At 52.5% G+C, this 22,437-nt stretch overlaps 1 protein-coding gene across 1 annotated transcript in view; it reads right to left on the bottom strand.

Moving 5' to 3' along the window:
- Positions 1 to 20,615, bottom strand: part of FOXN4 (forkhead box N4) — a 23,181-nt gene extending 2,566 nt beyond the window's left edge. The window contains exons 1-7 of the mRNA XM_007448225.1: positions 20,530 to 20,615; positions 6,806 to 6,951; positions 3,741 to 3,865; positions 3,537 to 3,650; positions 3,104 to 3,231; positions 2,376 to 2,472; positions 1,289 to 1,496 (exon numbers count right to left, since the gene is read on the bottom strand). Of these exons, the coding sequence (XP_007448287.1) occupies positions 1,289 to 1,496; positions 2,376 to 2,472; positions 3,104 to 3,231; positions 3,537 to 3,650; positions 3,741 to 3,865; positions 6,806 to 6,951; positions 20,530 to 20,615 (904 nt within the window). The remainder of the gene's footprint in view (positions 1 to 1,288; positions 1,497 to 2,375; positions 2,473 to 3,103; positions 3,232 to 3,536; positions 3,651 to 3,740; positions 3,866 to 6,805; positions 6,952 to 20,529) is intronic.
- Between the last annotated feature and the right edge of the window lie 1,822 nt (positions 20,616 to 22,437).

Below are 22,437 nucleotides of genomic sequence, written 5' to 3'. Positions count from 1 at the left end.
CATTAGCCTCCCATGTCGCTCTTTCCGTTCATATGTCACTTGTATGTCCCCAGCTTCCATCTTTCTTTTCTAATCTACAATATTTCTTTTCTAATCTAAAAGTAACTCACAAACAGGGTAGATTTGGAAAATAGAGAACCGTGAATATAAAAATTATCAGTGGTCTCTCCACTCACAGTAAAGATTTTGGTATATTTCTTCCAGTCCGTGTGTGTGTGTGTGTGTATACATGTGTATCTATAGATATATACATATGTGTGTGTATGTATATATGTGTATACACACACACACACAAATGGGTGTGGATATATACGCATTTTAGAATGTGACCATGCTGTGTATATTGATTCATAACCTGCCTCTTTTCACTTATTGTATTGGGAGCATTTCTTTATATTCCCAAAATATTTTTATCTCTGATACTTGCATGGTATAACATTATTATCTATTTAAATCATCCCCTATTGCAGGATGTCTAGATTGCTTTCAATTTTTTACTATCAGAAATCACTTCATGATGGATAACTTTGTTCATAAACCTTTTGATCAAATCTTTGATTTCTTCAGCATAAACTGCCAGAGTAGAATAAATGGACCAAATTGGAGGACCAAGTTTGCAAGCTTTCGCTACATTACTTTGCCCTGGAAAAGTTTCAAAGCTTACGTTCCCACCAATTGTACATGATGATGCTGATTTCCCCACATCCTAGCCCACACTGGGTGTTATTGTTTTATTACTTTGGGAATCTGTACTGATGTGGTAAGAAAGGTAAGGAAGCCATGCTTTCCCATGGTGGTTTCGTTCGACATGTCTGTGGGAGAAAGTGGGGTTGTTAGCGAGATTCTACAGCTTTTCATGTTTCTGACCAGACCCTTCAATGGACCAGCCACCACGTAGGGATGGAGAGGAGACGTGTATTGAGGGGAAGGGAGGGGGGACAGTCACCAGGCGCCCATGTCCCCGTCATGGTGACTGGGCTCGTTGTGGGATGGGCAGGATGCCGGGCGTGTGTGTGTGTGTGTGTGTGTGTGTGTGTGTGCGTGCGTGCGTGCGTGTGGAGGCGGGGCACCCGGGCCTCACCGGGGTTGGCCATGCTCCGGCGGATGGGTGTGCGTGCGTGCGTGTGGAGGCGGGGCACCCGGGCCTCACCGGGGTTGGCCATGCTCCGGCGGATGGGTGTGCGTGCGTGCGTGTGGAGGCGGGGCACCCGGGCCTCACCGGGGTTGGCCATGCTCCGGCGGATGGGTGTGCGTGCGTGCGTGTGGAGGCGGGGCACCCGGGCCTCACCGGGGTTGGCCATGCTCCGGCGGATGGCGGCCAGGTCCTTCCTCTTCCACTTGTTCATCTCCTCCTCCATCTTGTCGATGCGGGCCAGGTTCAGGGCCCATAGGCAGCCCTTCCGCGAGGAGCCGCTCATCTTGTTCTCCACCTTCTCAAAGCACTTGTTCAGGGACAGGTTGTGTCGCACTGAGTTCTTCCAGCCGTCGGGAGCCGTCTGTGGGGAGAAGTGGGCCCGTGGGAGACCCCTGCAGGGACGCCCCTCTGAACCCTCTCTCTCCTTGGGGATCTCAGACTCAGGGCTAGAGGGGCAGGGGGACGATGTCAGTGTCCAGTGCTCAACCTCGAGTCGGGAAGACAAGAGAGAGCGGGGGGCAAACTGGCAAACGGGAGGGTCCATGACCCGATTGTACATGGGTCAGCTGCACTGTAGCTCTGGGCAGTGGTTAAGACATGAGGACAAGGCCCAGGGCTGCCAGATTTCCCGCTCTTTCTCTCCCACTCAGGAAGCAAGCAAGATGATGCTAATATGTGGATAACTGGTCAAGTGCATTAAATGCCAATCATTTTTATAAATGCTCATACTTTATTGTTAGGTAACCAGATATTACAATGCACCTCATACCCTATTCATTTTATTCTCTGTCTCTCTCTTACTAATGGTCAACCAGGTGCCAGGAGCTGCCAGTGCCTTTACATGCAGACCCTTACTAACCTTGCCAGCTGGGTATCATTCTCCCCATCTTACAGAGGGGGAAACTGAGGCTCAGAGAGGCAAAGGTTCTCACCAAGTCTATGTTTATCATCATTACGTTTTACTGAGTCTGTGCTGAATAACTAGGTTGGCCCATTACGCTTTGCCCCTTGGGATGCCTGGTGAACTCCTCTTCATCCGTCAGAGCCCAGCTCAAATGCCCCCTTCTCTTTTGGGATTTCTTGGCCCATGTCTGTGTGAGTGCACATTGCAGGTGTCTATGGACATAACTAGGGGACTAAAAGGGTGGTCCCGTTTGGCCCGGGGCCAATCCTGGGTTCTGGCAGTGCCAGGGAGAGGCCAGAGCTACTCCAACATCCCTATCCTGGCTGGGCCCCTCACCTTGAAGTAGGGGAAGTGCTCCTTCATGAAGCTGTAGATCTCGCTCACAGGCAGGCTGCCTGTCTTGCTGTTCTTCAGGGCCATGGCGATCAGACAGCTGGAGGCAAGATGTGGGGCAGGCCAGGCATGAAGTCATCTCAGGCTGACAGCCTAAGCCTCCTCTGCCAGGAAGCTGGCCCTGCTTAACCCTACTGGTAGCAGCCCCTACACATAGTGTTAGCTCTTGATACCTTTTCCTGGCCCTATGTCTTTCCCACCCCCTGACCTTGACCCTGAGCTCAGCCATTGGTACCGATTTGAGAAACCTTGTCTTTTCTTCCTCCTTTCTATCCATTTCCCATAACTAATGGGCCTTTAGACTTTCCCTAGGCTGCTTACCCCGCTCCCCAAAATCTTGTGAGGTGCATAATACTATTATCTGATGACTTTTTACATCAGAGGGAACTGAAGCTCAGAGAGGCCAAGCCACTTCCCCAAGACCACACAGCTTGTGAGTGACAGAGTGGAGTGCTGGGCTCTGTGTCTGCGGTGGGTTCTCAACCCTGGGGGTTGACTGACCACATGACGGTCCTTCCTAAGAACGGGTCCCACCTGGGGGTTCCCCACTCCCCGAAACCTCCCCCTTGGAAGCCTGGGCCACCACACCCAGCTGTCTGAGGTGCCCTCAAGGCAGCCCTCACCCCTCTCCTCCCTGAGGTCCCCACAGTCCCAGCCCCCCTGGACCTCACCTGTATGAATAGATGGGCTTGGGGTAGTGTTTGGGGTGCAGTTCCTGAGATGAATGCACAGCCATGCGGGGCTGGGGGTAGGGAGGCCGTGCCCCAAACGGGGAACCATACAGGCCCACAGGAGCGCACTTCCCACAGGTGGGGACGGGGAAGAGTGGCAGAGAGAGAGATGGTGAGAGAGAGTATCAGTCACTCATGATGACCCCGCCCCACCCCATCTCAGAGCCAGATTCAGGGTTTATAACCCCAGCAGACCGTCTTGTCTCCGCCCACCGCAGGGTTTTCGGGAGAGCTGAGTGAACAACCCCATGACATAGTGAAGCATGTTATTCCCATGTTCCAGGTAGGTAAACTGAGGCTCAGAACAGTCCCTCGCCAGTCCAAGTCAGGAGTGTCTGCCTCTGAGTCCAGGGCCCCTCCAAGCCCCTGGTACCTGCTGGACGCCCGGGGGTAGCGGGAACTGTGGTTGGGAGGTGGGAGAGTACAGCTGTGGTGGGTCCTGCAGGTTGGATGTGGGCTGGCCCCCCACAGGGAACTGGTTCATTTGCTGGGGCCGGGAGAAGAGACAGAGGGTCAAGGGGGACTCCAGCCCTGTTGGACACCCCCCTCCCTTCCTGACCCCTGTGGTGGCACTTACGCTGGCTCCATGGTTGGTCAGGTGACCCAGACCCAGCATGCCTTGGGGGGCCATGCCAGCTGGGCCATGGAGCAGGGCACCTGGGGAGGCTCCCACATGCAGGTCAGCTGCCCCGGCCAAGGCACCTGGATGAAGGAAGCACAGAGATGCCCAGGCTGGGGGAATGGTGGCTGCGGGCAGGGACAGCCCAGTCCCTGGGCACCTCCAGAGAATGGAGCCATCCCCCACCCTTGGGGCCCAGCATATAGTAGGTACTTGACAGATTACTTCTCTGGGTATAGTGGTAGAGAGTGGGTTCCTACCAGCTGCAGGCCCCTATCTGCTCTTCTGCCAAGCATTAGCTCAGGGATAGCAGGTGTACCCCCTTCTCCTGTGCTGGGCCTGTGACAGACATTGCATCTATCACAGAGTCTCACTGCACCAGCCTGATTTTAGGTAGCCACCTCCAATCAAGCAAAGCTGATGTACAAGATGATCCTGCCTTGGGGCCTTCAGCTCTCCTCTGAGTTCTGGCTGCCACCTGGGCTCATCCTTTGTGCTTTGGTCTGTCTGCCTTGTCCTTCTGTCTGACCAGATCCTTAGCTCCCTGAGAGCCAGGACCTTATTTTATGTGACTCAGTGCTCCAAACACCTGGCATAGTGACAGGCACGCAGGAGGTGTGCAGTGATGGAAGGGGCTTTCTTATTTCACAGTTTACATCTACGGAACACCTACTGTGTGAAAGGTACTTTCTGCATCGAGTCCTCACAACACCCCATGCGGGCAGATGAGGAAGGAGGTTCAGAGGGGAAGGCACCCGCCCAAGGTCACACAGCTGTCCCCTTGGGGTTCTAGATCAGGGATTGACAAACTATTGGCCACTAGGCCAAATTGGCCCACAGCATTTTTTTTTTAAATTAATTAATTTATTTCTGGCTGTGTTGGGTCTTCGTTGCTGTGCATGGGCTTTCTCTAGCTGTGGCGAGCGGGGACTACTCTTCGTTGTGGTGCACGGGCTTCTCATTGTGGTGGCTTCTCTTGTTGCGGAGCATGGGCTCTAGGCACACGGACTTCAGTAGTTGTGGCACGCAGGCTCCGTAGTTGTGGCTCATGGGCTCTAGAGCACAGGCTCAGTAGTTGTGGCGCATGGGCTTAGTTGCTCCGCGGCATGTGGGATCTTCCTGGACCAGGGCTCGAACCAGTGTCCCTTGCATTGGCAGGCGGCTTCTTAACCACTGCGCCACCAGGGAAGCCCCACAGCATGTTTTTTTATATAAAGTTTTATTGGCACACTACACCCATTCACTTACATATTGTGTATGGCTGGTTTTGCACATCAGTGACAAAGTTGGAAAGTTTCAACAGAGACCATCTGGGTTACAGGGTCTAAAATATTTACTGGCCCTTTGTAGAAAGTTTGCTGACCCCTGCTACTTGGCCAAGAACAATTTGTCCAATGAAAGACATACTCCTGGGGACTTCCCTGGCAGTCCAGTGGTTAGGACTGTGCCTCCACTGCAGGGGGAGTGGGTTCGATCCCTGGTCGGGGAACTAAGATTCCCACATGCCACACGCAGCACAGAGAAAGGAAGGAAGGAAGGAAAGGAAGAAAGAAAGAAAGACTGACTCCTAGGCATTAATTTTTCAACTACGGGTACTTTTAATGTACTGTGGTGATTTATTTTTTCTGGCTTAAAATTACCACGGCATATTTATTTTTAAATACCAAAAGCCTCTCTCTGGTCCATTTTTTGAGTTTCTTTTGATCACTGACAGGCATTCAATTCAGATGTAACAACTTGGTCTGCTGGAGAGAAAATTACACTTATCTAAAAATCTGATTCCCTTAATTTTAGCACAGAAATAAAGAAGTCTGTGAGAACAATATATTCCTGCTTGTAGCATCTGTATTTTATTTTCAGAATATAGATTTATAAAATATAGGAACTTGAGAACCACTCATAAGAGGACAGAAGCAAACCCAGTGTTTGTATAGTTAATCCTCCGTCTTGGGGAAGGAAGGCTGCCTAGTGCATGCACTGCAGTGATTGTTTTTGTTGACTGTTTTTCTTTGACACTTTCTGTGTCTCTAAACATTTAATCCACTTGCTTTGACTGCAACTAGCTGCCATTTACTGAGCACCTACTGTGTGCCAGGTCCTGAGCTCAGCACTTTCTTCGAAGAAGTCAAAGTACTTAAAAAAAAATTTTTTTTATAATCATTTTTTAAAATCGCAGCGTAGGGACTTCCCTGATGGCACAGTCTGCGCTCCCAATGCAGGGGTCCCATGTTCGATCCCTGGTCAGGGAACTAGATCCCACATGCATGCCGCAACTAAGAGCTCACGGGCCACAACTAAGGAGCCCGCCTGCCACCACTAAGACCCAGTGCAACCAAAAAAAAAAAAAAAAAATTGCAGCGTAGTTAATTTACAATGTTGTGTTACTTTCAGGTGTACAGCAAAGCGATTCATATATATATGTTCTTTTTCATATTCTTTTCCCTTATAGGTTATACAAAATATTGAGTATAGCTCCCTGTGCTATACAGTAGGTCCTTGTTGCTTATTTTATATATAATCAATGATAGTGTGTATATGTTAATCCCAAACTCCTAATTTATCTCTCCTCCCCTCCTTTACCTTTACTTTTTAGAGGTAAATGAAATCAACTTTTGTAAAGGGTCAGACAGCAAATATTTTAGGTTTTGCCAGCCATGTGATCTGTCTTCTTTGTTTTTTAATAACCCTTGAAAAATGCAAAAGCATTCTTAACACAAAGGCCACAGGCCACAGGCTGCATTTGGTTCCGGAGACCATTGTTTGCTGACTGCTCTAGGTGTTCAAGGTGTACAGGGGTAAGGGAAGGTCTGTCTTTATTTGTTGCTGAAAACTTAGCTCACACAGAGCCTGGCACACGGTGATGAACATATGAACAAACCACATACCCCTGGGGAAGGTAGAGTTAGTCCCATTTTACAGAGGCCCAGGGAGAGAGAGGGTGACCTGGCCACGGCCACACAGTGGTGGATGGCAGTGTTGGGCATCGCCTCTCCCCCGCCACCCCACCTCGCCCCCGCGCCTACCTGGGTGCGCGTGTGGCGCACTGGGGCCACCCAGGTCCACACGGCCACTCGTCACCTGCTGCAGCCTCGGCACGTCCACGGCCGTGAGCCACGACAGTGATTGCAGGTCCCCGGGAAGGTCATCATCGCTGGTGGCGGCCAGGAGCCTGCGGGGAGGGGCAGGAGCTCGGGCAGGGGCGGGGAGCTCAGGCCAGCTCTTGGGGGGCTCGCCTACCTCTGGAATCACCCCCTTTAGCCTCTCACCTCCCCCAAGCCACCCTAATCCTCCAATCTGCCCACTCCCAGAGATCCCCCTTTGGCAGCCAGATCGCACACCCTCAAATCTTCCCTTCCTTTATTCACTTAACACGTCTTACTCAGTCCCTACCCCCAAGTAATAACCACTAATGTCTGTTGAGCACTTACTATGTGCCAGGTACTGAATCAAGTCCTTCACAGGTATTAACCCACGGAACACCCCAGTCACCCGATGAGGCAGGTGTAATTATTCTCATTTCACAGATGGGGAAACTGAGGCTCAGGGCACTGGGTCACTTGCCCAAGGCCACACGGAACAGGAACGGGTGGGGCTGGTAGCCCAGCCTGAACTCTTCACCGTGACCCCAGGCAGCCCCTGGAGGTTCCAGTTAGGACCCACACGCACCAACCCTCAACTGATTCACAAGCAAAAGCATAGCTTTCTATAGAAAGAAAAAGTCTGCCCATCGAGGACAACAGGCAGGTACCCCAATTTGGGGTAACCATGGCTCCCCGGTGCCCTTGAAGTCATGCTTGCCCCACAGCTCCAGGGCCCTGGGCCTCACAGCAGCATCCTGCCCATGTTATAATGAGAGGGATGCAGCCTGTGGTTTTCTCATGCACGTGACCGTGGACCCAGCTGGGGCATCAGCCTCCACCCCCTCCTGCCATCTGCGTGGCTGCCTCAAGCCTGTGCTCTCTCCTTCCCTCACTCTGTCTCTCTTCCCCCCTCCTTCCCATCTCTCCTGCTCTCTCCTTCCTTGTGTTTTAGGGCCACAATTAGCGTTGCCATGGCACCCGCTGCTCGGTTGTAGCTGGGCCTGGGCCCTCAGCCCACCAAGCTGGCATCAGGTGACCACCCGGCTGCCCCGGTGATTGGCTGCCTCGTAGGAAAACAGGGCCTGGAAATGATTTGAAAACTCGGCTGGTCCGTGTCCGTAGCAGCAGTTGGCCCGGCTGCTGTCCCCTGGCGGCCCATTGTGTGACAAACGACTGTTGCCCCCATGGCACGTGGCTCCCATTGTACTGGGGTCTCCCTGCGATTGTTTTTACAGCCCCCCCGGCTGCCGCCCATTTGACCCACTCATAACTCATTTGGACAAGTGACAGCCACAGGCCAGGCCTGGGCGATGCCATCTGTCCCGTCAGGCCCGTGGAGACCATGGGGTGAGGCTGAGGGGCAGGGCTTGAGGTGCCGCCCACTGTCGCTGTCGGGGGAGCCTGGCCAGCCCCCACCCAGGCCCCTCCTCACCCCACGGCCAGCCGACCTCCCAGCATCTGGTGGTATGAGCTCCACTCCCACTCAGTAACCTGCTGTGGCTCCCCAGTGTCCTTGCTGCTCTACCTGGCGCTGGGGCCTCAGGGAGGAGTGGAAATGAGGCCCTGGTGGCAGGTTTCTCAAGAGGGGGGCCCATCAGAGCCCCCTGAATGGTGGGGGTGTTGTAAACACACCAGGTTCCTGGGCATCACCACGGAGCAGGATCTCTGGCGGCAGGGTGAATCTGTTAGATTATGTGTTGGTTAAGAGCTTGGACTCTAGGCTCTAATCCTGAACTTCACTTACCTGTGTGCCCTTGGGCCACTGACTTAACCTCTCTGAGCCTCGGTTTTTTTTTTAATAATGTATATTTATTACTACAAAAGTAATATGCCACAATAACTAATGATTGTGAAAACTGTGAACTACATAAAAACAATTATTAAGAGTTTATAAATAACTATAAGTGTAATGCACAAGGAAATAGGGGGACTATTAGTAAAAAGGCTGAGAGACAGTGTTAATTGGGTAACCTTAGAAAGACCTTATATCCTTTTTTTTTCTTTCTCTCATGTCACTTTTTTTTTTCACACACACGCACTGTATTTTATTCTCACAGGAGATAAACTGACACCAAGCATTGTAAATGGATGACCACAGAGCCTCAGTTTTTGATCTTTTTGATCTGTAAAGTGGGGCTAAAATAATAGTTCCTATCACATAGGGTATGCTCAGGATTAAACATATTGTTGCATGAAAAGACTTGGAACCATGTCTGACTTTGCTCTCATTAATATCAATATTAATGTTAATGATAATATTAGCCAAGTCCTCAGGGGACTGGAAATACATCAAAGCTTTGGGCTCTGGGGTCACAGAGACCTGCTTCCATTTACTGAGCACTTCTTGTACGCCAGATGCTGGGCTGCATGATGTGCCCATTTGACAGATGGAGAAACTGAGGCCCCGAGCTCACAAATGCTCTGAGCTTATTCCCCCCAGAGTGAGAATCACATAATGTAACTGCTTAGCACACAGCTGCACATGTGGTAGGGGCTGAGTTAATGGTGCTCTTCTGATCGTTCTTTTCTTTTTTTCCTGCTGTTTGTAAGCCCTGTTGGGCCTCCCCTTCCCTCATAGCAGCAGGCCCAGCACCCCATGGCCCCATCTCCATGCTAGGAAAGACCTTTTGGCTCTTCCTCCCCCACCCAAACTGTGCCCATCCCTGGAAGCTCACTTCAAACTCTGTCTTCTGGCCTCTTAATGCCAGTCTCAGACATCACCTGACCCCACCCCTCATTTTACCCATGGGGAAACTGAGGCTGAGAGAAAGGAGGCAGTTTGCTTCCAATGTCATACTCCAGGAAAGGACCAGGGCAGGGGCTCCTGGCTCCCCATGTGGCCCCAGGAGTACCTTCTCCGGGAAGTCTTTGCCACCCAGACTCCAAGCTCACGGACCCCCTCTGCATCCTGACTACTCCCTGGGCCAGTGCGTCCTGCCCTGCCATCCTTCTGCCAGGGCTCAGCTGGCCCTGAGCCCCCCCATCACCCTGTAGCCTAGGACACAGTGGCACTACTTAAATGCCTGCTTGGCTGGTTGAAACAGGCTGACCCCAGGCCACCAACCCAGAGAACTGCTTGACAGTGACTGTCACATCCAGCACTTTTAGCTGTCCTCTGCCCCCTTGAGTCCTTGAGACAGCCTCAGGACAGGGACGGGGTACAGACAGCCCCACTTTACAGATGGAGAAACTGAGGCCAGACTGGTGAAAGCAAAATTGTGACCAGGACTCGAATTCGGGTCTATCTGCTGACATCTTGGGCTGTACCTGCAGCACCACAGGCAGAGAACCTGATATCCTCTCTGGCAGATGCCCCACCCTGAGTCCTGGGTTCTCAGCTGGGGCTGTGTGAATGACCATCACCCAGGGGCTGGTTCAAATGCAGAGTCCAAGGTCCATCCTAGACCCTGGAATCCCACCCTGGGGCTGTGGGGCCTGGGAAGCTGTGTTTTAGTGTCTCCCTAAGCTTTGCGGGGAGGGCAGCCCTGAGGGGGTGTGGCAGGGGCTTCGGCACAGCTCAGGCTTTGGTTGGATGGATCTGGGTTCAAGTCCTTATGACCCCCCCTCCCCCGTCTGTGAGACCTCAAACAAGTTACTTCCGGCCCCTGAGCCTCCATTTTCTCATCTGGAAAATGGGAGAGGAACGGACCACATCTCCCTGGGTTGTTGCGGGGATCAGATGAGCCAGTGTGTGTTCAACTTTTGGCACAGGCCTGGCCCCCGTTCTCCCTTCTTGGGGGTTTGCTGCTCATTCTGGGGGTGGGCAGCCGGGTCCTGTTCCCCTGCTGCCTCAGGCATCCCAGGGTGGTCTCGTCCCCCCTCCAGTTCAGGCCAGAATGCCTGCTTCCATGTGCCTGGCACATGGCCCAGCTGGCCCTGCTGGTCTCCTGAGATGGCTGTGGATGCCCCAGAGCTCTGTGATGGAGTCTGCAGGCCCCGAAGCCTGGCTTATGTCCTGCTGCCCCTTAGGCTCACCTGGCATCCAGGCACCTCTTCACTGTGTGTCACAGGATCCAGGAGGTGATGCTCTAGGACCTAAATGGGAGTGTCCCATACCCACTGCTGGGCCTGGGGCCTTGACCATCTCTGTCTCCTCTCCCACCCTCCTCTGCCCCTGCAAAGAGGCACAAAGCCCCCTCTCCACGGTGATATGTAAAGGTCCCCCAAACCTCTCCCTTACCAATGCCTAGAATCCCCTCATTCAAGGTGTCCCCATGTGCCCCATTCCTGCACTCTCCTAGCACTTCATTTTAAGTGGCATAAACCATGGGATCCTTGACAGTTGTAACAAGAGGAAGACTTCTTGGTTCAGGAGCCACCATGGCTTCTGAGCCATAGCCCTTGGAAAGGCACTTAATCCCTAGCCTCAGTTTTCCCACCTATAAAATGGGCACAAATGATAATACGAGCTGTAATGTCTTATACCCTGCCTGGGACTGGCTTGCTGGTGTGGAGGCCAAGTGGCTTGTGAACCATCCTGTCAGCTGCGAGGGTTTGGGATTATTCCCTGGAGTGTGTGTGTGTGTGTGTGTGTGTGTGTGTGTGAGAGAGAGAGAGAGAGAGAGAGAGAGAGACACCCTGTGTCAGTCTCCTGAGTGGGTTTCTCATCTGCTGGAAAATGATGGGATATTTGCAATGCAAAGGAAGAGGCAAACCTAGCCCCATCGCCCTGGGATCTCCCAAGACCTGTCCTACTCACTCTCTGCATCTCTGGGTGAGGAGGAGAGACAGCCCCAGGTCACCATGTCGCTGATGCCTCCACACCCAGGGTCACCTCCAGAGGAAGCTACAAGGAGAACGAAACTATGAAACTTCAGAGACACAGCTCCTTCCATCTGCTCCCTCCGCTCTCCCCACTGCGCCCCCGCTCCTATCTCACCCCCGTCCCCCTGTTCTGACTCTCTCCCAATCTTTCCTTGCTGGTATCTCTGTGTTTGTCTCTGTGTATGTCTCTCTGTCTCTCTCTCTCTGTCATTGTGTCAGTGGTGCCCTGTGATGAAGTCCTGGCCCCACTTATCCTACCTGGTGACATCAGACCTGCTTCCAAACCTTCCTGAGCCTCGGTTTCCTCCTCTGCAGAGTGGGGTAACAATGACAGAGGCAAGTAGCTCACAAGAGGCTCTTAGTAAATGTCCATCCTCTTCTATCCCATCTCTCTCTGGTGCGGCATCCAGGGCCCCCAGATCTCTCGCAGACCCGTCTCCGAGCCACACACTCATTCACCCATCATTCCTGTGTCCCCAGTGTCAGCACTATTTAAAGACACTGAGCCAGGCATTCAGGGGATGAAAGCAGTTAATCCATGCTCCTGCGTCCAGGTAATTCCCACACGCCCAGTGCTGGGGAGCCATGGCCCCCGCCACACCCTTCTGCCAGCTCAGGTGACCCCGTGCTCTGACACGGGTGTAGTGTGTGACGGGCCCTGGGCTCCAGGGTACCAAATGTTCCCACCTCCTCCAGCACCCTCCACTGTGCCTGCGTATCTTCTCTTCTTTCACAAAGGATGCCTTCCCTTCTCCTTCTCTGGACCTGTCATCATCCCCCCACTTGAGCCCCCATTTCTCTGAGCTCCAGGGAGCCCCTTAGTGGGCCACAAGCCTCCACCTTCTGAACCTGGCTGATGTCCCCAGGGAGGACAGGGGCTGCACTCCCAGATCTTGGGGGGCCCCAGGTCTGGCAAGGAGGAGGCCGGGACAGGGGCCAAATTCGCTGCTGGGTGCTGATGCTAAAGCAGGACCCTTGCACCCTGGCAGGAGCCATATACCCAGAGCCCATCACAGGGCCGGGCATACAGCGGGTGCTTAATAATTACTCAAAGATTGGACAAGTGAGCAAACAGATCCAGCTGTCTAGGTGCCCCACCCCCACTACCCCGGGGCCCAGGCGGGGGGGAAAGTCTCAGTGTAATTTTATTTAATTTTATAGTTAAATAAAATTGAATCTCATTACAGCCGGTGGACACAGGTTGGGGTGAGTGAGCCCCTGGGGTGCACCTTGTCCCTAATGGAAGTGACTGATCTCACGTCATCCTCACGAGAGCCTGATCAGGGAGGTATGTTACCATTACTACCTTCCCATTTGCCAGGTAGGGACCCTGAGGCCCAGGAGAAACAGGCCTGTCTAGGGTCCCCCAGCCAGAGCCTGGGTTGATTACAGCCCCACCGTCCTCTCTCCCTGACCTACAAGGAACAGTTGAAGAAATGTGCTCTGTGAGTTCTAGAAAACCCAGGCACTGTGCTGCCTGATAGGAAGCCACAGGTGGCTATTTAAATTTAAACTCACTAAAATTAAATAAAATGATAGATTCAGTTTCTTCCTCACGCCAGTCACATTTTGAGTGCTTGGTGCCCATACGTGGCCAATGGCTTCCACAGTGGACCGTGCAAATGTGGAACATTCCCATCATCGCAAAGCATCCTACTAGGCGGCAGCCTTCTGGAACATTCTTCAATCTTGATGGAACAATCTGTGGTGTTTCTACCTTGCCTTAAGACAACTGGACATTTGATTTGGATTTGGACATTTAAGGAGCTGATTTCATGGAAGTTTGACTTTTATTAGATGTGGGTGTGAAAGGTTCCTCCACCCCACCCTCCCACCAGTGAGGAAGTTATGGGCAAGGGCTCTGTAAAAACTGGAGCTGCATATAAGGCAACTCATGAAGCAGTGAGCTCTCCATCCTGGGAGCATGCAAGTAGGAGCCAAGGGATGGCCTGTCAGGCCCCTGTTGGATGAAAGATGAGCCTTAAGCAACCTCCAAGGTTCCTTTTGATACAAAGACCCTGTAACTCAGGGGAGCAGTCTGCAGGTAAATCCCTGGTTGCATTTCCAAAGTTCTGACATCTTGGACAAGCCCCTTGCCCTCTCCAGGCCTCAGTTTCCCCATCTATAAAGCATTACTGGCAGAGTAGAAGTTCCCTCAGGGTCCCACTGGTCCTAGGGCTCTAGGAAGGCAGAGTAGCACCCCAAGGTTAGGAGTGGGTGTGAACCCCAAGACAGGTGGGCCCGGGCCTGACCTCTTCCTGGCTGTATGACCATCACCTGCCCTGGGCCTCAGTTTCCCTGCATATAAAATGGGAATAATAATAATAATAGCACCTACCCTAAGGGGGCTGTTGAGAACACATTAAGAGTTCATTTAAGCGTCATATCAGATGAAGCATCTGATTTCAGTTTAACCTGAAAAAGCAGGTTAAACTATTACCTCAAGGGTTCCAAAGGGGACCCCTGGCAATGCATCCTTCTCAAACCAAGTGGAGGATTTGTCACCAGCAGGGGATCCTCATTAGTGAATAGAAAGCTTTGGGGGCAAAAAGAAAAGAAAAAGACCTAGGTAGCACTCCAGACTCCCCTTCTGAATAAAAGGGTTCACTCGCAGCTCCCCGCCCCTACAGGAGGCACTTCTTTTCAAAGCTCGGCCACATCTATCTTCTCCTTATTAAAATGCACACGCGTGCGCGCGCGCGCGCGCACACACACACACACCTAGAGGGCATCATCATCATCCCCTTTCACAGATAGGAAAGGTGAGGCCAAGCCAGGTGAACTCGCCTCTCGGCAGTGGCCCCAGATAGGAAAGGTGAGGCCAAGCCAGGTGAACTTGCTTCTTGGCAGTGGCCCCAGGTACTGGCCTCAGCACCTCCAGCCTGACCCTCCCCAGGCCTCAGTTTCCCCATCTGGAACACAAGGGGGTTGAACCCCTTCCATCTCCATGGGGCGGCCACTGGGACACCACCTGCAGGGCCACCTGGTGTGGAAGACTGTAGAGGTGGGCAGCCCACCTCTGCCGGGAAGTGAGATGCTGAAGGGTACAGTCCCATTCTGAGGGGGTTGCAGCATGGAGTGTCTGAGAGGTGGCAGACCCTGGTTAGGAGCCAGGTGGTACCCTGGGAAAATCGACATCAGAGTAATAACCCTTTCCTGTCAGTGCAATAATGGGGCTGCCATTTCTTAAGTGCTTCCTCCATGCTTATCACTTTACCTGTGTTTCCTGTAATGAGTTTTGCTCTGAAGGTTCTGGGCTTATCAGAAGGCCCAGGCCCGCCCTCCATAACGCTACATTCTGAGCCCATCTCAGCTAGAAAGCCTGGGCCCTGGCTCCCGTGTTTTGTTTTTGCAGCATTTCAGTGTAGTTGGTTACGAGTGTAGGCTCTAGGGTCCACCAGGCCTGGCTTTGAATCCCACTCAGTCACTTAGTAGTTGTGAGATTTGTCTGCAGTCATCTGCTTCTCTGAGCCTCAGTTTGCTCATCTGTAAAATGGGAGTGCTAACGCCTGTACACATCTCACTGGTGGCTGTAAGGACTGAATGAGACAGTTCAGGTAGGGCGCCCAGCCCATCAATGTGTATTGCGTGCTAGTGGTTCAGATTAGTGTCAACATCCTCCGAAGAGTATGGATTCAGCGTAAAGTGGGCTCCATGGGGAGGTCAACGTGCAGAGTACCCGACACTCAGGAAGCACCAGCTTCACTCCACAAATTTTTCCTGAACTCCTACCTGCCAGGCCCTGTTCTGGCAGGCAGACAAAGTTCCCTCTGTCCAAGGAGAGAACTTTCTAATTGACCTAGGGATTCAAAGAAGGGGAAGTCTGCCCCATGGCATGCCCACCTTCCTGCCAGCCGTCTTAGGTCTGCATCTCCCTCGTCTCCTGACAGCCTGCGGGATGGCTATTTATCATGCCCATTTCGTAGGTGGGATGGCTGAGGCCCAGAGAGAGGAAGGGATACCCCTCAGCCACACAGCATGTCAGTAAAGGAGCTGGGATTTAAACCACCCACCCTGGAGCCTCTTCACTCAATGTTCTGCTAGTATGGCTGAAATAAATCAAGACATAAGCAGGAAGGGCAAACCATTATCACGTTATTTTTAGAAGGATCAGGCTGCAAGGTGCCTCCATGGTGATGGGGCCACTGGTCAGGGAACTCTGTGCTGGCCTTGGGCAAAGTGAGATACAACTGGAGTCCATGGCTGCCATTCTGCACTGGCCAGGGGACCAAGCTGATAACATTAATTAACAATATCCTTAATTGATCAGCCGTGTTAATTAATCCCATGGAGGGACGGAAGATGAGCCAGGAGAGTAGGGCACTAGATGGGGTGAGCCCAGGGGGGCCTGGATTCCAGTCCTGGCTCCACTCCTAATGGGGGTCCTTGTGCAAGTGACTCAATGCCTTTGAACCTCAGTTTTCTCAGGTGTAGAATAGAGGTGATAGAAGGGCCTGGCCTGTTTCCTGGTTCAGGGTAGGTAAATCACTGCAGGACGCGGTACAGTATGTGGCTCGAGTGCTAGGCAAGTGTTTGTGGAATGGATGGATTTCATACCCAAAATTCAGAGCAACCTTTCAAAAGGGACATTAGAACTAGAAATTGTCACTGTCCTTAAAATCCATCGGGGTAGTAAGAGTCGAGCTCCTTGCCATGATCTGGTCCTTGGCCATTTCCTTCCTTCTCCCCTTTGCTCTAGCAAACCTGTCCATCTTTCAGTTCCCCAAACATTCTATGTTCTCTTTGCACATGCTGTTCCCTCTGTCCGGAATGCTGTTCCATGCACTCATTCACAGCTGGCTCTTTCTCATGTTTCTGGCCATAGCCTAAAATTTCCCTCCTCTGAGAGGTCCTCCCTGGTCACCCCCACCCCTGGTGGACTTTCCTGTGTTGTGTCTGCAGAACATTTAGCATTTTGCCATGAGGTATATTCATTTATACATGTTTCTAGTCTTTCCACTCTAGGAGGGCAAGGATGGAGAAGCTCTCTATTTTGTTCAGCACCCACCAAACGGCCAGGCACCCTGTGGGCATTTATTCCATACGTGCTGGAGTAGGAAAGGGAAGAGGGATCCCGCCCAGTCCAGCCCAGTTCAGCTCCAACACATCTTGTGTTCCCCAATCTCTATCCATTTCCTGCCCAGCTTAGACACCACCTCCCCCAGGAAGCCCTCCCAGACCAGTCCAACATCTCCCAGTGTTTCCATCCACGGGAATGACTAGTGCCATTAGTATCTACCCATGGCATAGATTCCTGAGATCACTCATTAATTTTAACTCTCTTGTCTACTCCTGGCTTCTCAATTTCCTATCTTGGGAATTCTCAGAGTTGAGACAGCACTTGTGCAGTGGAAGGAACACCTGTTTGGGGTTCGAGTCCTATCTCAACCCCTTTGTAGCTGTGTGACCTTGGGCAAGTCACTTCACATCTCTGTGCCTCAGTTTTCCCATCTGTAAAATGGAATGAGAATTCCCACCACAAAGGGAAATTGTGAGGATAAGATCAGATAACCTGTAAGAAAGGGCACCAGGCAGGTACTCAAACCACATTTCTTTCTTTTCTCCTCTGACCTTTCATGGCTACTAGGAGGGGTTTGCCAAGAAAATATTGTCTCTGCGGGAGTGGGGTGTCAGATCAGCATCCCTGCAGTACAGAGAGGCACATCCGCTATGATTATAACCAGGAGGTTTTACCTGCCTTCTGGAGATATGGTTAGTAAGAAATTGTTACATCGTTAGCAACTGTTCTTGTTTACGATCCAGTCTTTACACAAAAGGTATTAAACATTTCATGGAGCTGTTTATTTAGCGAAGGTATCATTTGTAATATCTTTCCTAACCGTTTACAGGAAAAAGAAAATCTAATGCCATTTTAGCAAGCTTAGAAATTCCTAACTGGGCCAAGTGTGAGCGTAATGTGACATGATTTGATTAGGAATTTGGAAAAGAGACTCTTTCCTTTTTAGAACTTGGCTCAGGACTTGGTGTGCGTGGGCATGCTGTGTGCATGTTTCTAGGGGTGGAAACACAAGACCCCAAAGGAGGACTGCACCCCACGAAGGCTACCTCTCTTTCCTTGTCCGAGGGTGGGCTAAGGAGCTATTCTGGCCACCCTGAACACCCTGAAGGGTACAGGGTTGTAAAGATGCTCAGATGGTCACTGCCCCTGCCATATGGAGCCCCTCACCCAAGGAGATTACAACCTATGGGTGGAGCCACTCTGGAATGGGGGTAAACCATCCCCCACACTCAATGCAGTGGGAGGCTTAAGAGGAAAGGCAGGTGGTGTCCGCCTGCCCTGGTCCACAGGACAGGACTTTGTCATCACTTGAGAGTGAAACTTCCCTGAGTTTCTGTGGATGTGCTATTTCTCATGTGATATTTATCCATCCATCTCTCCATCCGATGCATATTTATAAAGTATCTACTGTGTGCCTGGCGCTGTGGTTCCCTGATGAGAAAACCACTGTCCAGAGAGGGAAAGGGTTTTGCCCAAAGTCACCTCCTTTATTAGAGGAGGGACTGAGGGTTTGGGGAATAAACACCCGGCACAAGGCTCTGTAATGATAACCACTGAGTCGCACGGCCCTGGGAGAAGCTGAAGTTCCAAGGAGCTAGCAGCCTGCCTCCTTTTGCAGTTCTGGGCCTCAGTTTTCCAATCTGTAAAAGGAGGTTGTTAGATCTGACCTCTAAAATGAGGAGTTAGCACACAGTAAGTGCTTAATAACTCTCATTATTTCCTAGTACCCCGAAGAGTGGATTCCCTCCTAGTTTTGAGCCAAGGGGAAAGCAGCTAACCCATGTTGAGCACGAGCTGTTGTTAGCCATTGCTCAGGAGATCCTCAGCCCCAGGCAGCCGGGATGCTGCTGCCCATTTGCTGTCTAGGCCGGGCCACTGACTCTCAACAGCTCCCTGGGGACAGGGCAGCTGCCTCCAGCTGCTACGCCCCCCACCCTCCCTGCACACAGCCATTGAGACTTAACGGCCAAACTCAGCCCCTGGGGATGGAGGGGCAGGCAGCTGCATGGAGGGCTGCAAGGGGGCTGGAACCAGGCTGCACTAGCAGCCTGAGTGGTCCTCAGAGTCATTCTCTGGAGATGTGGGAGGGGGAATGAGAAGCCCATAAACTTCTCCTGGGCTATTATTCAGGGAGAAAAATGGGAGTGGTTGGAAGGGGTGGGGGAGTCTCTGTATAATCATAAAATCTCCCCTCCATGAGAAAGCACTCTACCCCAGGCCTGGCTGAACACCATTTCTAGATGGAAGCACAGGATCCTCCCAGTGACCCACAAATTGGGCTCTTTCATTGCTCCATTTCCCAGATGAAGAAACTGAGGCACAGAGAGGGGCAGTGACTTGTCTAGGGTCACACAGCTGTGAGGTGGTGGAGAAACTTGCTCTGTTCCAACCCCATGCGCTCTTCACCAGTGGGGCATGGGGGTGGTGGCCATGGTACCTTCTGGGTGGGACAGCCTAGGGTTCGAGTCCCCACTGTCCCCATAACTACCTGCATCATCTTGTAAGGTCACTTAATCTGGCTGAGCCTTGGTTTCCTCATCTGCCAAACGGGCACAAGAGTGCTACTCTCATAGGGTGGTTGTGGCACAGGGCAGGCAGGTACTAAAGGGTTAAGAAACCACCAGCTATTATTATTGTTGTTGTTGTTATTTTCTTATTTTGCCTTCTGTTTATGCTGTTTAACATAAGAAAACAGCCCTGAATCCATGTGGAAAGGAACAGCTGGACCCCCAGGATTTTTCTAAGATCATATAGTTGGCAAGTGATAGAGTTAAAATTGTTATTTAATCTTTCTAACAACTCTATGCAGTGGGTACTATTTCCGTCCCCATTTCATGGATGAGGAAACTGAGGCTCAGAGGTCCACACAACCAGAGAAGCTGGGATTCTAACTGACTCCAGAGCCAAGCTCCTAACCCTTAGGCTGTCCCCAGCCCACTTGCCATAATTTAAACCCTTTCAGCGCAGAAAGGAAGCCCATAGGTCTTTGGTTGTGCGACCTTGGGAAAACCATTTCACTTTTCTGAGCCTCAGTTTCCTCACCTGTACAATGGGGGCTCATCTGAGCAGCCTCCCAAGCTGGGCATACAGTAGGTGCCCACACACTGCTGTGTGCCTGGCCCACATCTGGGGTCCCAGCCCCGCCCACAGCAGTCTCTCAGCAGATATTTGTTTGAATGTGTGGCCTCATTCAGGCCTCAGAAGGCAGCCTTCAGGCTCACAGCCCTCGGGAAGCAGCCGCCCTCTAATTGGGGGCTTCGGTCTCCGCCAAAGGCACCGCTGGTGAGTTGCAGTGGCCCCGGGAGGTCAGACAGCCGCTGGGTAAACAGGGCTGAGCTGACGTGACAGCCTTCTCTTCCCAGGCCAGTGCCTGTCCTGTCCCCACTCCACAATCTGGGCTGTGCCCCCTCTACCCATGGACACGGTACTTGCCCTGTGGTTGGGGCACTGGGAACCAGGGCAGCCCTTCAGTGGCTCAAGGGAGAGAGGCTGGGATACTTTCTTTTTCTCTTCCTCCCTCCCTTTGCTGGTGACCTTGGACAGGCCCTTTCTCCTTTCTTGGGGGGCATTTCCTGGAGCCCTGTTAAGACCACTGGAGAAGCAATAACTGCTATCTATTGTCCGCTTAACATCTACCCAGTTGCCCAGTCTCTCACCCAGGAGGGGACAAAAAACTGCAGGCTTTCAGTGGTCCCATTGCCCCACGCCACAAGTCACACACCCTCAGAGAGACCACCTTCGAAACCAAAATCTTCTAGCTCTCCTGCAAAATCACAGAATTTAATGTAACCATAGATCTTGGTCAATTTCAGAAACCATAACCAGCACATAAACACTTTAGACAATTCAAAAAGATATCATTTGTTATTGTTGAAGCCCTCACCTGTATTCCTGTGGAGAGGGGTGGTGATTTTGCCCTGAGTTTCGAATAATTCCTGACATCATGGATGAGATGTCACTTTCTATCATCTCCTTGGGGAAAAGACAAGCAGAAAACAAAGCTCCCATCAGCAACGATGTGGACAGGGCAGAAAACTCATACTTTTCCCACAATTCAGAAGGATGGAGCTCAAACAACTAACAGAACACTTTAAAAAAAAATTGTAAAGCAATTGTACTCCAATAAAGATAAATGAAAAAAAAGTACTAGAGGGTTTCTGGGTCTCACAGGTCACTTTCCCAGGGCAATTCTACAGGGTTTTAGAAGCAAATGAAGAGAATGGAATGAAATTCCAGGTTCTTTCAAATTAATGGGGGAAGGGCAGAGAAGGCTCTAGAATCCAAATGTCAAGTCTTGGATAATGTGGACTTGCAAAATAGGAATCAGAAAAACCCGATTCCCTTCCAAGCCTAGTATTTTCAACCACAGCTCGGCTTGACCACCTTGGAAAAAATAAACAAAAAAGGGCAGTTTGATGTGTCATGTATGTTTCTCTGGGGGAGCCAAATTCCCACTTGCCAAGGGAATAATCTCCGCAGGGCTCCCGCCCTGGAAATGCCTTCAAAAATGCCACATGCCCTTGCTGGAAACCCAATCCAACTCCCCACTCCACCTCCTCAGCCCCCGCTGCACACAAACTTAACCTTTAAAAGAAATCTTCCCTAAGTTTCTCAAACTCTGAGGCTGAAACGAACACAGAAACCCACTAGACTCTCAGATCCGCCCCCAAAGTCATCAAGGACCCCTGGAAAGGAGAAAAGGGGAGCAAAGAGAGGCAGCCCCCCCGCGGCCCCTGCCCTGGGTCTCCCCCCAGGAAACGCAATGCAGGGCACTGCCCGGGAGGAGGGAGCAAAGCCGACCCTGCAAGGCGGTACCTGGAGCCGATCCTCGCTGGGCCGCCGCCGCAGGCGCTCCTGGGGCGGGATGGGGTTTCTGAGGGGGACTCCCTCGCGCTCGCCCCTCGCGTTCTGCAATTTGGCCGCCGTCGCAGCTCGAACCGTTTTTAAATTTCCCTCTCTGGAGCTGTCCAGCTCAGAGCATGCGCAGTAGCTGTGCGGGGGGCTTTTCCCCAAGGGTCAGTTACAGGGCAGGGTCAAGGGGATTGCAACGGGCGTTTCCCAGCAGCAGCGAGCCTTGCACGCCCCGTGGCTCCGGGTGGGGTGTGGTGCAGGGGTAGGGACACCCCTCTTCAAACTTTGCCAGAAGAGGCCCCAGCTGCACGCCTGCGAGCATGCGTTGAGGAGCAGTGGGAGGGTGATTTAGGCCAAAAGAATTAAGTTGCAAAAGGATGCTGGGTGCATTAAAATTTGCAATCCGTCACTGCCCAGGGGAAAAGGAGGTGGGTGGTGTGGAGATCTGTTGCAGCCCCTTCTCTTCCCCAAAGCGGGGACGGGCCAGGAGGCCGAGTCGGGGCACCAGGTAGACGCGGATTCGGGCCACCTGTCTCTTTAAGAAAGTTGCGCCCGCGCGCATAGGCGCGGCGCGTGGCCGGAGGGAGCCCTCGGAGCCGGGAGCGCTCGCGCCGGGTGCCTCCACCTGCTGGGACCGCTGGGGGTTGGGGGGCGGGCGGTGGCCCGGGCGCGGCGGCCGGGCGCGGGGCGTTTCGGGTCTGCGCGCCGCGCCCCCCTGTCCCGTGTGGAGAGTGAGTCGGCCCGGAGCGAGCGCGGCTGGGCCAGCGGCTGTGGTGGAGGCTGCGATGCTCGGGGTCCCGCGCGGCCAGCGGAGCGCAGCCGAGCCGTTGGGAGCCGCGGCCCGCCGGTGCGCCCGCGCTCCCGCCTTCCCCGCCGCCCGGCCCGCGCCGCCGGCTGCCCCGCCCCGCGCCCGCCGCGGGCAAGGGGGCGCGGACCGCGG

Source organism: Lipotes vexillifer, unplaced genomic scaffold, assembly GCF_000442215.2.
Source record: "Lipotes vexillifer unplaced genomic scaffold, Lipotes_vexillifer_v1.1 scaffold236, whole genome shotgun sequence".
NCBI classification, from domain to species: domain Eukaryota; kingdom Metazoa; phylum Chordata; class Mammalia; order Artiodactyla; family Lipotidae; genus Lipotes; species Lipotes vexillifer.
The sequence above is the reverse complement of the archived record's forward strand: the minus strand, read 5'-3'. Positions and strand labels throughout refer to the sequence as shown.